The sequence below is a fragment of the Patagioenas fasciata genome, chromosome 3 (genome assembly GCF_037038585.1).
Source record: "Patagioenas fasciata isolate bPatFas1 chromosome 3, bPatFas1.hap1, whole genome shotgun sequence".
Taxonomy (NCBI): domain Eukaryota; kingdom Metazoa; phylum Chordata; class Aves; order Columbiformes; family Columbidae; genus Patagioenas; species Patagioenas fasciata.
The window spans coordinates 60,290,839-60,309,892 of NC_092522.1; the positions used below are offsets into that span (position 1 = coordinate 60,290,839).

The 19,054-nt window shown below is 41.6% G+C and overlaps 1 protein-coding gene across 3 annotated transcripts in view; it reads right to left on the reverse strand.

The window, feature by feature from the left end:
- CNKSR3 (CNKSR family member 3) overlaps positions 1-17,557 on the reverse strand; it is a 58,903-nt gene extending 41,346 nt beyond the window's left edge. The window contains exon 1 of one of the 3 annotated variants that reach the window (XM_065833644.2): positions 17,383-17,557. In XM_065833644.2, the coding sequence (XP_065689716.1) occupies positions 17,383-17,434 (52 nt within the window). In that variant the 5' untranslated portion in view covers positions 17,435-17,557. Of the gene's footprint in view, positions 1-16,432; positions 16,512-17,382 lie in introns of those variants that run through there. The other 2 variants (XM_065833645.2, XM_071806436.1) reach the window with 2 other exon arrangements.
- Between the last annotated feature and the right edge of the window lie 1,497 nt (positions 17,558-19,054).

Sequence of the window (19,054 nt, forward strand, 5' to 3'; positions counted from 1 at the left end):
TGATCCTCTTCTTTCTCACCTATACCATACTACCACCACCTTGCCAGAAAACCTTCCAGGTCCTATCCATAACAACAGTGGTGCAGAGAGCTAAACTAGAGGTGATGAGGCGCCCATCAGATGCTCTGGCTGTGTTTGATTATCTTCTGGGAGGCACGCCAGTGCAATAGAAAAACGCTGCAAATACCAGGCTGGACAAGCTCTGTGTCGTGGACCAGCATAACCATTCCTGAGACACTAGTGCACAGCCTGGCAGCAAAGGACAGCATGCAAGGCACAGGTTTTTGGAAATGTACTACATAAGTATCACGGAGAAACCAGAGATGATACAGGACTGCATTTGACACTAAGGACTTACTGAATATAAGAAGGCACTTTAATGACTGATGGGAAGTTGGACAATAGGCAGTGAATACGCAAAACTTTCAGGACAGCAAGGAATATGCTGTGGTGTGGGATGTAGAGTTGCACAGCAGGTTAATAGGTGGTCCTACAAGGTACAGCTGACAATCCTATTTGCCCGTCCAAGTACTTGCAGGGGAGGGGGGAAGGGAAGAGAAGATGGGACAGAGATGGAGATGGTCTCTGCACTGTCAGTGCCTGACATAACAATGAAGTCCCTCCTGCATGCCAGTGTTCTCACCATATCCCCAGATACAAAGCATTCAAGACACACCAAGTGCATTTACTAAGTGTTCAAAACTGACACAACATGTGTCACACCAGTGTCCCAGGCTGCTGGTCAGACTGGTCTTATGGGACTCAGATGTTATTACCATCAGTCACTTTGTATAATATTGCTTAAAGCGAAGCAACATTTCACTTCTTACCAAGGGGTATGTCCTTCGGCAATTTCACCCCATCCCTCACACCTCCCTGCTCCGGTTTTCCAAGAAGCCAACATAAAGATAAACTTAACAACAGGCAGCTCCCTATCACAGTACTTTTCTATCTCACCTAACTTTGTTTTTACTATACTTTAAAGTAATTCACAACCAAATTTAGAAACTATTTTCACAACAACACCAGACATGGGAGGACTCCTGGACAATTTAATGAGCCATTCCCTTTATAAAGTCTTGTAATTTCAATTGTAATGTTAATGTATTCACAGTAACACACAGCTTGCATCAGCACCATCACATGATGAAACTTCAAGGTGTCAGAAATTCAAAGCAGTCTGAATGAGGAAATGCTTCTGCTTCACAGAGAGTTAACCCCAGTAACATACAGCCACCTGTATTTCCACCTGTATCATCTTTTGCCTACTGACACTTCAAAGCAATGCTTCTTCAGTTGATTATTCTCATGCATTTAACAGTTCTCTTTGTCTACATAGCATCACTGATTTCTCATGTATAGTCAATTTTTCCTCATACAGCATGTTTTCTATGCCACTGTTTATTTCTTTAAAAAGATACTTTCAAAGCTTTTTTAGCAAAATATCTTTGTATGTTAACTTCTTTCATTAGCTTTCATACAAAACAAATTAATCAACAGTCCATTTTAAAAAGAGCTCCCATGCCCATCTCAATTAAGTGCTAAATTCAACATCTGAAAGGACAGGAACTGGTACAGAAAGACAACCCTTGCAAGAGGCAAAAACAGGCAGATGCCTCCTAAAAACTGACAAGCCACCCATGGAGAAAATGACTGTTTATCCAGTAGCTGATCCACCTTATAAGGACCATACTTCTCCCTCATCCCAAACACTATTACTCCTAATTTCAGTTATATCAAACTTCACATCAGCCATGTCTACATATGTAGAGTAACCATGGGGGAGGATTCTCTAAGCTGGATTTTAAATAAGGCTAAATAGTTAACATTGATGAAGATAATAAACCAACCATTTAACAGCTCTACTTTTAAGTAAGTATTAAGTGAACAATCTCTCCTTAAGGCTTTGAGTTCTGTATTTGCAAAACAGATGCACAAAGGGCTGAAAAATCCCATAAATTGTTTGCATTCTTAATGTCTGACATAATTTACTCCTTGGGGACCGCGCTATGTGTGTATGTGTGTGCACATGGGAGATTATATGCAATCTTTTACAATGAGGCGCTCATCCTGATCCTGTAACCTAACTTTAAGCACCAAAAATAACCCACGGATCTGCTGCTGTATTAAGAGCAGTGATCAAAATGTCACCTATTAACTTCTGCATCACTATAATAGATTTGTGTTCCTGCTTTCCAGAAAATCCAGTTGCATATTGCAGTTTCCTGAATGCAGACTCTGTTTTAGCTACCCCAAGTACATAGTCACAAGGATATGGCTATTTAGTTGGACACTAACAATGGGAGATACCCATTAACAGTAAAATAATACAGATAAAACTCTTCAATTCCCTATCCTGGGTTATGAAGACATGCAAGAAACTCCAAGAGCAAGGAACGGATGACTGCACTTAACACGGTAGTAAATCACAAAGAATGAACACAAGCCAAAAGTCTCTGAAACAGGTGAAAACCAGGCTAAAAATCAAACATATGCAAATACTGTCCTAAAAACAGTGGGTGTAATAATTCTTGCACCTGTTTAAGTCAAATATGTTCTCCTCCCTAATTTCTATTTCTAGGGTCACCTAGAAACTAATTTCTTATTTTTCTTCTACTCACTGCTCCTCTGTTTACCTTTCAAATACCATGAAGTTTAAAAAACATAATAATCAAGAACTCTGTTGGTGCTCAGAAGTTGGATGAAGTCCTCTACCAGCTATTACAAACTTCAGTGTTTTTTGTAAATCAGTACGAAGAGTGGAAATAACGAGAAGTAGTAAATGCAAGGTTTTATGTGAAATTGAACACCTCATGTAGTTCCATGACTAACATCACACTTGAAGAATGGCATAGAAAGAAAAACTAAATTATATTTAATTAACACTGTAAAATTCTCAAAGCTTTGCTCGTCCTTGAAATACAGATTTGGAAGAAGCCTGGCCACTTTACTCTAACAAATACTTATCTTGTCATCAACATAATTTTCCAGAGCAAAACTGAAATATGATCTGCTCTGCTCCTGATTTTTCAAAGGAGTTATAACTACCTCAGTCACAGAATAGACTCACTAGAGTCATTAATTCAAAACATGTAAAAAGGTTACAAAATTCCTTCAAAAAATTATTACTTTTTTCTCACACACCCCCCCCCTTCCCTTTCCCCATCTTTAAAAGTTGCATCATTTTTGTAAAAGTCCCATCTGATGGGTATCAGTGTATAAAACTCAAGGGCATAGAAACTTAGAAGAAGCAGTTTGTCCACTAATAAAAAGACACCACACTTGATCCAGAAATATCATAAGTTTTGTTCCAATACAGTTGGTTGTTTTGACCATTTTAAAGCTGCCCAAGCAGCCTCTCTCCTGGATCCATATTTTATCTCAAGTATCACAGAGCCTTATTTCCAGGCTACCTGAATTTCCACAGCTTGGACTGTTGATCTGTGACACGGTTAATACTGTGTAGCAATCTCTTTGCAATTTTCAGACTTCCAAATCATAAGAAATTGCTCACTGTGCCAAAGGATGTATTTGGAAATGTCAATTCAGAAGTAATACTTCTGTGTGCTGCTGTGTAAGGTGAGAGAGAACACGTAACCAGCTGGATCCTTCTCAACCCCTGGGAGTACTCCTATTTGTTTACTATGCCATGATAGATTTTCAAGATGGTTATTTATGGAAGCCTGTTTGATCACTGTTCATCTTTGTTCTTCACTTATAGGCACTGTAGTGACCTTATTTATACCTAAGTTAATCATTAGGTCTTACAGGGGGGGAGGAACAGTGGGGAGAAGGTAAGTGGTAGGGAGATAGAGGGAGAGGGGGGTGGTTCTTTTTTAAATTAAAGGCATTAGTGATTTTCAGAAGTTCTCAAAATGGTAGGAAAGAAACAGCATTTCACACAGATGCTCTCTTTATGTAGACTTGGCTTTGCATTCCCAAACCAAGACTGCTACTGAGAAGATGGCACCATCCCCATGTGCTCTTCTACCAAAACTTCCAGAAAACCCACCAACTCCAAATGTATCCTCTTCAAAATTAATGGAGATCCATAAGCAGAAAGCTGCGAACTACCAACTTACTTCCAAAATGTGACCACAGAGGCTACCGGGCACTCCTGTCTTCTGCTTGCCATTCGCTGGAAAAGAATGAGGACTCTCCACCCAAGGACTAATGCCATTCATCAAAACATTTTCTCCTACTGCCCACTTCTATAAGCATCTTCTTTAATGAGGAAAGTAGTCCAAAATCCTCTCAAAACTGTTATAAAACAGTCAGGAGACAGCAAGACAGCTCCTATCCATGTAAGACCAACATGACAAAGTACCACATGGGAAAGAAGACCACGTAACAGGAAAATAATGGGAATGAAGAGCAATACAGGCACAAGAGGAAAGAAAAGGAGAAAATACTACTGAATACTTCCATTTGAAGAATTCACCCAGAGACCATTTAACTGCCATTTAAGCCATCACCCTTCTTTAACTACAGTACGTACAAAAATTTTTGACATTATTTTTCTGTCCTAGTGTTTATTTCAAGTTGGCTGAACTAGCAATATCCCAAAAACAAGCAATCCACATAAGAGCATTACAGGCATATAATAAACAGGGTAACACAGAAGTCCCCAAGTTACTCACTCTAGACATCCCATCCCTCTTATGTGAGAAAACACAGACATATATTTTACCCTCTTTATTTTTTATTTTAACAGATATAAAACTGTCATCAACCTCTTGGTCTGCAAGCACTAAACTTCAACTTCTGTTTCCCCTCTCATGTGCACACATGCTGGAATGAGGGCAATACAAAACAAAAACATGCAGTTATTTGCAAGACCAGAGCTGAAAGCAGCAGCTCTTCCTAGAGTGGGAACTGACGGGACTTGGGAAGCTCTGGGACAGGCCAGACCCCCACCAGACACAGCAAAGCAATAACCCAACTTGAAAAAAGCCCAATTCATTCCAGTCAGTCAGAGACAAAAATCAAAACTTCTGCCTACTTTATCCCGAGCTGGACTTCACCAGTCCCTGAATCCCAACACCAAGTCTCTGTTCATCTGGTTTACTGTTGCTAGCAACTTCTTCACAACAGTATGGATAAACACTCTTCCAGAGGAATAAGATGGAAGTAAGCGTAAGCACAGAATTCAGTCACATGCAATATTAATATTAATCACAGTAATTACACACTGACTACAGGCAACACAAAAGCACTGTCCCCTTTGAAGCGTACGTCTTAAGGTGGCTGCCTTCCTCAACTTTAATAGGTTAGGCTCCTTCTGCTGGAAACACCTTTCCTCCAGGAGTAATTTTTATACTCCTTAGCAAGCACAAAAAAGGGTCTTTACTGACCCTAAAAACAGATAGTATCCTTCCATAGGTCAAACCCAAAATAATTTCATTTGCTAAAAGCAGTAACAGTACACTGTACACGTCTGTATTTCTAACACAAAGCCTGTATGCGTGCAACAACCCCCTGCCGTAGGGCCTTCATCCCAAACATGCAATTAAGAGTGTGCCATTTAAAAGTTTCAAGGCTTTTGTGGTTGAAGGATCAGTTCATTAGTCACAAGAGCTCTTTTTCTTGAACTCTGGCAATTAACACTCTGATGCCTGTTCCCACAGTGGAAGCAAGAGGCAACATTGCAAAACTGCCTGCCTCTTGGTTCTCAGGAAAAAATGGGGTGATCCCTTTAATTTGGTTTGGCTGCCTTCTCACACCACCATGTGGAACTGTTTCAGCTGATTGCAGCAAGGCCCATTACTCACATCTGCCTCTCCTTTGTGTGCGCACCCTTGCAAACACTGTGATTACTGTTACACCCAGGAGCTTGTCAGGGAGCAGTTTGCTGCAAGGCAACAGCTGATGTAGCTGTCAGATAGGCAGCCTTTTAGATGACAACCTCCTACACTGTTACGAAACATTTATGACTAGCACCTTACAATCTCTCAGTCACCAGGGAGGCATAAGTACAGGCACATGAGAATCTCCAGCCATCAGCATCTGCTATTATAATACTATGTCACAGCAAGCTGAATGACATTAACAGACAAATGCTGACAGTGCATACTTCTTTCCATCATGGACAGATCCCTAAGAGTCAATACTGGATTCTCCTAGGAGACACTGTCATTACTTGGATGCATACATTACTTCATGTTAAAAATCCCCACATTATTTACATCAGGAATTCTAGCTTCTTACAAGTTATTGTTTGCATTCTTTTATATAGCATATCCGAGTCCTTTCCATGAGCCAGTACACAAAGAGCCTCAAGACCAAAGAACAAAAATGCCAACCCCTGTCCAAAGGGAGCCTGAAACAGAGAAAGGAACATAAGACAAGGAATAACACTCCACACCATTAGACAGGTGATCATTTCACTATGCTAGCTGTCACTCTTCACCTGCAAAGGGCTGGGAAGGTTGATGCCATCACAGCTGACAGCTTTGAGTAGAGCTTCACAGCAATGTGAAAAGGATAAGAAAGCTTAAAGGTCTTCAGGTAAAGTAGCTATTGGGCTCCCAACAACAGATGAGGGAAGATGTGCAGAGCAATGCTAGAAGGCCTGGCCACAAAAATCTGAGAGTAAAAGTAGCCAGCATACATTTGAAGCAATAAATACAGCCGAGAGGGGGAGAAGAAAAGACTGATACAGTTAGCACATCTAGCCAGACCAGAGATGGGAGGGAGGGAGGGAGGGAGGGAGGGAGGAAAGGAAAAAAAAAAAAAAAGGAAACACACGACACACCACACACACCAACTTTCCAGCAGTAAAATACACTGATAATGTTGTCCCAGTGACAGGAGAGACCTGCCTTGAGGCACCCAATACAATAGGCATTTTAAAGAATTTCACTGAAGCATCTCAGCTTCCTTTCAACACTGCCGAAAAACAAGGTTTATCAACTGAGCAGTCAATCACCAAATCTCTCAGTTTCTTTCATTTTTTTATAATTGCTTTAAACGTCTAAAGCAATTGCTTCAAACAATTAGCTGCCTGACACATTTTCATCATTCCACACAGTCTTACAGCCCTAGCTAGGTGTGCAGTGACAATGCTACTTCCTAAAAGAGCAGAGACCTCAGAGTTCAAGTGCAACACCTCAACTGTAAGAAAGCCAAAGGCCTCTTTGTCAGTGGTGGCAAAGCTGCCTGAGGGCTCTGTCTGAATCATACACATATCCAAAACATCACTAACATGACCAGGAGCCCTACTTCCTTCCTAGATGCAAAAATGGAGTGGAAAAAGGCAGGAAAAAGCCCTGTATTTCAGCCACTTCATCTGACATCCCCATATAGGATTTTTGTGACTATGAAGAGGCCATCTTAGCAGGGTGGTGACAAGATATTGCTGACCCTCTGCTGAAGCTCCAAATGAGTCTTCCTGATACTTTAAAGGCACAGCAAAACACCATCAGATATTTGTAGGGAAGTCACTCAATTCAATTGATGGCTACTTGCTTCTTTCTCACAGCATTTCAGCTAAAATGAAGTTCGGGGACTCGGGTTTGGTTGGTTGGTTTTGGTTTTTCTGTGAGGTCTTTTTTGGAAGATCTGTTACAGAATACAACTGTATTGGTGCAGCTTCCAGGGAGTGCATAACTCCTAGGTGCCAGAAGCAGCTCTAGGGAGGGTCCTTGCATATATGGCTAACAAAGCTGCTGCTAGGGGGATGCTGTAGGTGAAATAAAATTAGTTTATATCTTAATAGAAGACTAGTGTTCAAAAGCTAACAGATATTTGAGAATACCAAATAACAGGGAGGAATATTAAAGAGCAAAGCGTATTTGAGTAAAGCCACAAGAGATAATTAACTAAGTTTCCATTTCAGCACACACATAACCTTTGGAATATTGAGGATGATACTGGACAATAGAATTACATGCATTTTGCTCAGTTATACACGGGTTAGAAATGACACAGTCCATTCAGTATTCTGCAGCAACCGAGCCATGTTAATTTGAGCAAAACCTGTAAGCATACATACCAGCTGACAATCTGGAAAACGAGTATGTCTGTGAATAACAGCTCAAGAAAAGTCTCCAGGCATGCCTAGCACAGGATTGACTCTACTGGGAGCTGGAATTCCTCACCAGATGTACTGCCCTGAAAAGCCAGTACTAAACTTACCACACTAAAAGCTGACATGCAGAGTTGCTAGTGGTACCATGGCCACATCCCAGTGTCCAACTGTCAGTTTGCCTTGTTTCATACACCAAAATGCTCACTAGCACGGAACCTAAGCACTGTGATGTGGTCTAAGAAGACAAAATATTTAACATCTTCCCAAAATTTTAAAGACTAGCTACTTGAAATGTCTGGTTCCAGCAAATCATTGGAAAACATTTTCCTACTGTTTTCCCATCATGGCTAACACCATTAGATAGGAAGGGTTTCTGCTGTAAAAAGAATCCCAAGTAGCTCCAGAAGGCAGCTCTAAGTGTTTCTAATTATACCACAAATACCCAAAAAGTATCAGCTACCCCTATTTCAGTTACAATTGTTAGATGGTGCTTTTTCATGCAATAATATGAGGTGCTGCCCATCTTTCTGCATAGCTTTAAAAGGTAGTTCACTGACTCAAGACGCTGCACCGGAACTAGACAAAAAGGACAGAAGAGGTAAGTTATCACACTTGTATCTGTTATGACTCTCCCAAGCCATATTTTAAGAACTCTGTGTTAAAACATACAATTTTTTTCATCAGATGCTAAAGAGCACAAAACAATTACAGCTCTCCCACAGACATATCACAGATTACATTCAAAAACTCTTTTGTCCATCAGTTGCCTATTGACTAGTACTATCCTAACAACCCTAAATGCAGCCATGCTCCATTTTCTTAAGCAAGTATGTCACCTCATTTGCTGTTATGACTTCCCGCACCCCAGCAGTTCTCAGGTAACCAAAAGAGAAAAGATGACCCAGTAACTACAACATTGAACCAGGGCCTGCAAGTTTTCTTCCTGTGCTGCAGACACCATGGGATGAACCCATTTGGAGACTGACATGCTTGAACTTCCAGGATACTCAATGGAGCCCTACCCAGAACATGATTCAACTTGCCATGTAACAGACACTAAGACAAAGATCTGTTGAGCCACTCTCTAGGCTCCAGTGACTATAACAGGAGTATGGACATCTAAATTAATCATGTCTTAATACTGATTTGAATGCGACCCACCGTATGACCAGAGGCAAATCACTTTCACTGTATGCTTCACGATGCAGAGCCATAAATAGGACACTTGAAGTAGCCCAAACAGACATTTCAGAGGTTTATAAGCAACATGACTGCATTATGGAATTAAAACAGCCAAGACAAACATGCTAATACTGCCTCTACTACATACATTACTTCCTTCAGGTTAATTGGACCTGTACTGTTTAAGGTAGGCACACCCCAAATTCCTCACAAAGTTAATTCTATCTTTAAAATGAAAACAACAGTAAATTCCCACTGAGAGGTGTGCTGAAAGAATAAAGACCGCAAAGCACCAGGGACACTGCAATAATGACACGCTAAAATTAAATCAAGATAAGAATTGTATAAGGGACCAAAAGAACACTTCTTCCCCAGAGACTTTGTTTCTCAAGGCTCTACTCCAGTCTTCTCTTGATCCTTTTAAAATTGGAATAGAAGTACCACAACTAGGCAGAATCCTACCAACCAGCATCAGTCTGGTAGGTATATGGTAATAAAGCAGTAAGCAGCAAAATATTTAAGAACCATGCAACTATCATAAGAGCAAGCATAAAAATAGGTCCGCCTCTATTGAGAGCCTCCACTGCCAGTGAGTACCTGCTATGGAAACAGAGCATCCATCTCAGTCCATTTTAATGCTCCAGCTTCAGCACTGCTGCATCAAACCCACATCTACCCTGCCAAATAAGCAGTGAATCCCATTCTCAGTCAAGTGCCAATATTACATACTCCTCTAAGATTACTGTTAAATCCTAATCATAACTGAGGGCAAACCATGTTTTGTTTCTTTTTTTTAATTTAAATTCAGTGATGGTTAACACATGTTGTCATGAGATAAAACCAAAATCAGCAAGAAATAAAAATGTTACTGGCAGTTTGATTCCCAGGTTCTTGTTTCAGTCACACATGGATTTATTTATCTGGTGTTATTGTCTGAAATAGCGTTAAGTATGCATAGTTAGAGAAAAAAAAAAATGAAGGATTGTGTTTAAATACAAGGAAATAACTACAATGCTTTTATGTTTATACAAGCCAGAGTATGTAATAATATACCTCTTGAGAAATATAACGCAAGTACAGCTCAAGTTCAAGTCCTACATGGAATACTCAAAGTTTTCAAGAAGTACATAGAATTTATAGCACATTTATCTTTTGTCTCCTCTCTCTTCCAAAGTTTCCATTACAGCCTGTGTTAGGAATGCCAACAATTACCAAGTTTTATGTTTTGCCATAATCCTTTTAAAATTCTGTTTGGTGAAGCTAATAGAATACAAACAGAAAGAATCCTGTACCTTGTGAAGGAAGTGAAGGAAAGAGTACGTCTCATGACTAGAACTATCCATGGAGGGAAAAAAAAAAAAACACACAAAAAAAAACCCACACAAACCACAACACCACACACGCAAACACACTCATGTCAAAGGTCAGAGCACGTATCGGGGTTTCAGTTTTGCTTTACAATATTCTCCAGGCACAACTCCATCCCTTGGTCCCTTCACATGTTTTTCAGTCCACATTCTTCAGGCATGTCTGAACTTGTTCTTCTGCCTCCTGCATCAGTGGGATGGCAGCCAACTCAAAATTAACTTTTCAAGGCACTGAAATTATGACACTGCTGTCCCGATGAAATGGACTGGTAGATTTTCATTCTTATATTTGCATCTCCACCTGTCACCAAGGAGTTGCCTTTTGGCCATCACAGCAAGGACACTTCTTTTACAATGGTTTTCAGGAGGTGCAAGAAGCACTGCCAAGACCTGCAGCTCAGAGCATCTTTGGAATGGGCAACAGCAATGACATAAGAACAGAAGGGAGAAATCTTCTCTTATTAGATAAAGGTTTTTTGTTTGGTTGGGGTTTTTTTGTTTCTGTTTGGTTGGTTTCTTTTGGTTGTTTTTTAGTTGTTTTGGTTTGTTTGTGTGGGAGGTTTTTTGTTTGTTTTTTACAAGCTACAAAAGCTAAAAAGCCCAACAGAAGTCTGTAACCAGCCTGCCTCACTGGCCCATTACATTCATATCCAAAGGAGGCAATGCCTTGAGCCCTTCTGTTCTGGCTCAGAAAGTATCTGTACCAGGCAAGATATATTTTATTTAATGTTGAAATGGGCATTTTGCAGAACTTTTCATAAAATATTCACCCAGCAAACTTCACTGCAGTAGCACAAGACACTGTGAGACAAGGAAAGATATTAATAAGAAGATGGCAACCTAAGCAACATTCGTTTTGCACACATAAGACAGACACATCAGGATCATTAACCTAGAAGCTGTACCAACACCTGCTTTAGCAGAAGCCTTAGCCCTTGAGGAGCACCAATTAAGTTTTAAATGGAGTTCTTTCCTTTGATCAAGGAGCAAGATAAGATCATATTTATGCCACAGAGCTTTGACTGCAACAGCACACCTGTAGATAAGCTTTGCTTACCTACACCTAACTACTTGTATAAGAATCAGTCCAAAAAACTAAAGAGATTTTGTCATTACAGCAACAAAGAACTGTCTTCATGTAAGAGGGTGCCAGAGAAGTACGTATAAAAAAACCAAATGAACTCAGCTCTGAGGCAATATTGCAATTCAGCCAGATACTGAATGCATGTCTGTAGACCAAAGTTACAGAGATCAGCGATTTGATCTTATCAAATCAATCACAGGTGCTTGGTTTTCTCCAGCACATATGATGTTTGACAAAAATTAGTTACATTTCATAACAACATAAATATCTATTTCAATAGCTAATGAATGTGTAAAGCCAGTGAAACAGATCAGGCTGATTCATTGTCCCTCCTGCAGATCCTCTATTCTGTGAAGTGTTATTGCTTGTACTCTGAAAATTCATTGTCAGTTTCACTACATTCCTCAAAGGTTACAATCAACTTTCCACTAATGACTGTTGCGATTTTACCATTTATGATGTTTCTTTTCCAGATATTATGCTGACAGCATTCAACTTTTAGACTTCCTGATGTTTGGTTAAAATACTTTAAACAGCAACTTAACTGCAAATAAACAGAGCTGACTATGAACATTAAAAGATTGGGGGGGAGGGGAATCACAGAACCCACAAGCAGCTCAGAAAATGCAACACAGCAGAAAAAAAAAAATGAAAACATGATCTAAGCACATGAAGACAGAGGCAAATTTGGGGGTTTTCTTCATACATATGCACTGATTTTAGCAACAATGAACTAATGACTTGAAGACAGCAGTAGTACAAACTCCTGCAGCTTTTTCCTGAGTTTCAAACCACAAATAAATATAAACATGTATTTAGTAAATTCACCTTCTGCTAGTAAACACTATGGGCCAGCTATATTCTGAATTTCAACTGAGATCTGCAAAGAGTAGTTATTCAATGTAATTTTCTGATCTATATAACAAATGAACAAATACTCTATACTTGGTTACTTAAAAAATAACTGTGAACACAGGAAAGATCTTCTGCAGCCCCACTTCTGATCAGCTCTCTACTCTTCTTAACTGAAAACAAAATACTCTGCCAAAAAACAAAACAAAAAAAAAAAACACACACACCACACACACTCCAGTGCTGTGCATTACCCATAATTGTTTCTAAAATCCAGTTGTGGTTTGCAGCTCCCAGCATGCACAGTTAACATGACTAACCTTGCTGAAATCTCCCTGGGTAAGCAAGATAGCCCTAAAAAAATAACACCAAGCCCTCATGATTAATTGCTAACTATTTATAAATTACCAAATTTCTCCCACTTCTCCCAGACATACCTATAAATAAATATAGTTGCCCAAAAGCTTGACCAGGAATGGAAATCAGAGTTTTTCTTGATATAACAGGAACAGGAATAAGTGATATCCATGAAATACTGAGGAAGGGAATAACTGAACCTGGAGTGCCATAAAGAGACCAAAGCCAACGCGTGATCCCCAGCTGGTTGAGCCTACAGCTACAGTGACAAAGGCCAAATTGTAATGGAGCCTCACAACAACAGAGGCTTCTAACCACAAGCACGTCAAACTGTCTTTACCGTGTAAAATTTGGCTGGAAGTCACAACTCACATAAGTATGTGAGGCCCGGGGGCAGGGGGAAGAGACAGATCAGGCTACAGCGAACAAAGAGGAGGCACAGCAATGTTCTCTAATAAGACAATGACATTTCTCACACAGGAGGCTCTCTCTAATACGCAGATTTCCTCACCCTCGCATCTTTTGAGGAATGACCTTAGGTGCAGGGTTTTCAGTAGCCAGGGGCTTCTGAGACCAGAGAAAGTTTCTCCACACCATCAGATCACTCTGTTTCCTTCAAATTGTCATCACGTCAGTAAAATTAAGTCACTTCTATGTTGGATATTTCTCCATATGCATAGTCCTATGGAACTAAACAAGTTCTTGCTGATTTCTGCACACAGGATAGGCCAGAAAACTTCAAGCCTGCAATCGAATGCCAGCAGTGTACTACAGGTGTGACACAACTTCCATGGCCATGCACCTGTCCCACAATAACCCAAATAACTCCAGGAATCCCTTTCGAGGAACTCTGGGGGAGTTCAGTCTCACAGGCACACAATGGAGTGCTGCAAGATACAGGTACATACTTTGTGAGATACAGACATATACTTTAAGGCCATAAGCATCTTAGCCTGCACAGGATCGCCAGGAAAACAATGCAAGCTTTATCAAAGAGCATGTACTCCACATCAACCCAGCCACAAGTCAAATCAACACAGCATGATAGCCAAAAAAGTACCTTCTCATGGTTTAATATGGCCCCTAAATACTACTTGAATTTCTATCATACTGTAAAAGAATCCTACAACTACACCATCACTTCTTCTAGACAGAAATTGTGGAGGTACTTATAAGAATTTCAGCTGCAGTTTTCAAATACTGATACTGTAGCTAAAAAAGTAATCACATCCTTGGTCAAAGCTTGAGAAATGCTTCACCTACATAGAGAATTGCTAGCAAGTAAAAGCACAACTCTTCCTCAGCAGATTCAGCTTAACTAGACAAACTCTTGCTAGCTACATAGCCTACTACTGTCAGTACAGCACACTCTGCCAGAAAAAACAGTCCAGTTCACAAAAAATAGCAGCATTCTAGTCTGAATTAGCAAGAGAAGACAAGCAACTGTGTTTGGTATCAGCTGTTCTTGGTAACAATGAACAGAGTACTTTTTATTTAAAATCTGACTAAAAAAAAACTAAAAATGTTCATGTTTGACTTACTGATTCTTGTTAGGTTCTCTTTTAAATACTAGATAAATCTTATTTACATATTTACCTAGGAGTGAATAGCTAAAAAATCACAGAATAGAACTACTCAGGATAAGAGTTACCTTGTTAAAGAAAAACTTATTCAGAAGCCATAAAAAAAAAAAAAAAAAAAAACACACAAACACACACACCACCCTTGACTATCCCAGCAGTGATCCTACAGCTTGCTTTTGGACTCTACTTTTGGGGGTTTGTTTCAGGGAATGGAGGGAAATTTTTATGCCTCTTTTGGTTTGGAAAAGTTACTAAAAAGAAATGAATGTATAGGTGTTTAATTGTAAAAAGTTCTCAAAGGAAAAAAAAATCCTGGAGAAATATTCTTAGTTTTACATTGAATATTAAAAGGGATTAAATCAGGCCAATTATTTCCGTTACTCTCTACAACTTTCCAATGCATTTTTATCATTGTATGATAAACATGCATCATTATCTGCAAAACAATCTCCCCACTGAGAGCTGGCATCTCCCACCACAGTTATTTATGTAATTCTTCCACAACACATCTCCATGGCACCACAGCACTAACTCCATGCAGCAGATACCACCAGCTAAATACTTTCTCCCACAGCTTCACCAATTCAGTGAAGATCATGACATCATCCTTCCTAGACAGCACATGTAAGAAAACCAATAGTATAAGCTCCCCTCCAATCACCTGCTCTATAAAACTAACCTTGGGAATTCAATATAATATTCATAAGGTAAAATACAGAATATTGGTCTTCGGTCAAATATAAAATCCAGTGGTTATGAACTACACAGTAAATAACCATTTCAGATTAAAAATAAACTATGAAACACTGTGCTAATAAGGCTGTTAGCTAGCTATTAAAGTGTCAGTTTTAATGCGCAGAGACGAAAGCATAACCATAAAGAAAAATTTTCCACATCTCATTTCTTTATTACAGTCTTGTCATGTAGGGAGTGACATAAAATGACGCTGCGCACCAAAGAGGTCAAAAGCTTACCTAGAAACTGAACAACAAGAGGAGAAACAAAAGTCACCAGCAGCTTTTAATTTATTCCTTTGCATTTCAAAGGACACACGTGTTTGCATTAGTCAGAAGATCCACCTCCCAACTAGAGCCAGCCCTCAAATTAGTCTGCATAACACTAATTGAGGGTCCAGCTAAAGAGTTACCTGTTCAAGGAATCTGCAAGTAAAATAAATTATACAAGAAAGCAAGCCAAGCATGCTTAAGTATAATAAAGTCTCTTTAAATGATTAGCAGGTTTACTCTTTAATCTGGCAAGGTAACAAACTTTCAGCGCCCAAGAGAAAAAACACAATGAAGGAAAAGCATTGTATAAATATTCCACATGCCAAAGCAAAAGGTTTATTTCATTGGAACAATGCACTCCTGTTTAAACTAATACCAATCAGAAAAGAGAGATCTTTCTGTGGAAGCTATTTATATGTTAACGCGTAACTTCACTGCACGTTTGTTTGGAATCCTCTTCTCACAAAGGCTGCTCAGACGGTCCCTCACTGGCACCAGCCCCTTCATGCACATGTTCAGGCTCAGGAGGGCTGGAAGCGTCCACCCCACACTGTACGAAAACATAAGCCTGCTCTCCAAAACTGCCTCAGTCTTGCGCCAAATACAACCAAGCGCTGACCACAGGCACACAAGCCTAATCAGCGTTAAGGTCCTGAGACGGGAGTAATGGCTGCTGGAAGCAAATGCCACTTCTAATCCAGGGAAACTTTCACCTCTGAAAAAGTTTCTCATTTCACATAAACTTCAGCAAAGCCTGGGAAAACACTTTATTTAACAAAAGATTATCACAATAAGACGTAGTCCTATAAGAAAACAGAAGTACATTTCATAAATACTTCACTGAATTCATAGCTATTTCCTTTTGATTTATTCCCTGTAGAGTGGGAACTGTGACAGCAAATATCTTAACCAGCGTTCAGAAAGCACTCACAGAGTCCAACCTGATTTGACAAAACTGAGGTTCAACCTACCTTCAAAGAAAAACCCAAGAACACCCAACACCGCGGGGTCCCCCACGGCACGAACGGGGCACATGGCGGGTGCAGCCCACGACTCAGCGCCTGAAGCGTCCCCACCTTCTCTCCCATCCAAGACCTTCCCAAACGCCTCCGTCACCCACCAGTCCCGCTGAGGCTTTTCCGCAGCTATGTCAACATCGTGAGCAAACCTCAAATCAGACCAGGAAGTTTTGATAGGCGGGAGAGGGAGAGAAACAAGCGCACACACCAGAGATGAAGGGTGGGAGGAATGGACAGACAGATGGAGGGGCCGCTATGCAACTCTCCGAGCGGGAGCCCAGCGTTTTAATTCTGCTTAATGGTGATGGGATTAAGAGTTCTTGCTTACTTGAGCTAGTTGATAAAATTTTTGCTTAACTTACAAAACTGAAGTTTTTTCGACCAGTCGGCAGTTTCAGTCTGAAAAGCTGGAAGTCAACTTACGATATCTGCCTGAAGGAGAACAGTTATGATGCCTACGCAAGCAGACTGGCCAGCACGACCACGGAGAAAGGGGACGGAACCCTGTGGAGAGCCCACTGCAAATGCATGTACCCGGAGCCAGCCACCCTCACGCAGTCCGGTGCTCGACTCACCCCTTCCCGCCCCCCCCCCCCCCCCAAACCAAAACCCACAACCACAAAAACCTTAAAACTTGCAAGGCGAAGTCTGCACAAGTGTACTACCAGGCAAGGAGACAAGTCAGGAGAGAACGGAAAGCCGCCAGCTCCCAAGCAGCACACCGCGGTTGTCCCGGGACTCGGCAGGGGGAGGCGGGCACGGAGCCGAGGCCAAAGCTGGCAAAGGCGCCCGGCGGCGGCCCCACTCGCCCCGCCGGCCACGCGGCCGCCCCGCCGGGAGCCCGACTCCGAGCCCAACACCAGAAAACTCCCGCGGCACGAAGCGGGCCGTAGCCCTCTTACCTTTCGTCCAGTCCACCACTTGCTTCGGGCTCCACCTGGTCACCGGCTCCATAGTGAGCTCAGTCCCGCCAAGCACCAACCCCGGCGGGAGACACCGCAACCGCGCTCCCGCGGACAAACACTCGGCCCCTCTCAAGCTCCCATCCCGGCAGCGCCGCTCCGGGCCACCCCCTCCCGGCCCTGGCTCCTCCCACCGGCCGCGACCGGGACCGCCCCGCTGCCGCTCCGCCCCCAGGTGCGATACCCCGGCGGGTGTGGCCTTGTGCTGAGGAGAAACTCTGTGGGGTGCTTCTCCCGGGAAGGGGCGAGGAAGGCGCCTGGGGACAAAGCTTTTAAAATCTTGATAGCTTTCAGACTTTGCCAGTGAACTCCCCAAAACACGAAATAACCTGACACTTCATCCCACGCTTTAATGTCATTACTGTCTATAAGCCACATCCAGCTTTGATTTTGACTGTAAATCTGTGCAGAAAAGATGTTTTGAAGCAGGACAGTAGCTGAGACCATGCAACAAGACCCTTTAAGTGTGACATATCTGAAAGCCACTGCTCTTGGGACCTTGTGGTGCCACAGATCTCACTTTTCTTTAAAGCAAGGCACAGTTTTAGGTCTCCTAGGTGTGAAGACCAGCTTGGAAAATTTCAAGAATCCTGACAGAGAGCAGGTAATGGAAACAGCAACTATTACTAGAAACAGGAACTGCTGTGAGCTATATCACTGCTACTGTCTTATTAACATTGCTCAATTTGTATTCAGTGTTAAATGCCTTTTTTTTTTTAATGAGCATATTTTGGAGGCTCAGGACCTCCATGGACACAAGAGAGGGAAGGCCCACTGCTGAGGCCACTGCAACTGGTGATGCCATGCTGAGGAAAGGGAAGGATCGATGAATATACGGGAGGTTTCCCCTCACCATAGTTTGCAGGAGGTGGCCTGGAATGTAGCATCCCACCCTGGGACTGGCGACCTGCCCGCAGGGTGGAATGGTGGCTGGGATCTTCACCCTGCTTCCATGGCAGCTCTGTGTGAGTCACACAGCCCCATGGCAATTTTAGTAGTGACTGCAGACTGCCTTCAACCACACTTGTCCCAATATTGGCATTTGGGTTTTTGTTTCTGAATCCTGCACTTTAAAGTGTCCCTGGGTGTGGAGGCTATTTCACCATAATAGATGATTACTTCTGTTTTGCTGCTCTCAACTTGGGAGCTACATTAAGCCATCAGCTGATCCTCAAGCTCACTTTCCTCAGAGGAAATGTGTCCCTTGTATCCCAGCAACCTCCTGAAGCCCACGTAAGCCCCCAGCGAGTGTCAGCCTATACCCAGAGCTTCAAGTGCTGACCTTCAAAACTGTGTGCCAAGCTTACCAACCTCCACCATTCCTTGTTAACGAACACATAATCTACAACCACTTTTCCATCAACAGAGCAGTGAGAAGATGTGGGGAAACCAGGTATTTTTATAACGTACATCACTTATGGGATCTGGTTCAGGAGAAAATTCCAGCCCAAAGCCCTTTGGTAACTTGCTGCTCCTATTCCTCAGTGAAGAAGAGCAGAGTAAATTTTGCTGTGACAATAAGACTGAAATTTTAACTTGGCAATATTAGAGAGTGGTTAAACAGCTGGGATTTCAGACTGTCCAGTATCCCACTGTTTTCATCAGTTCCCAT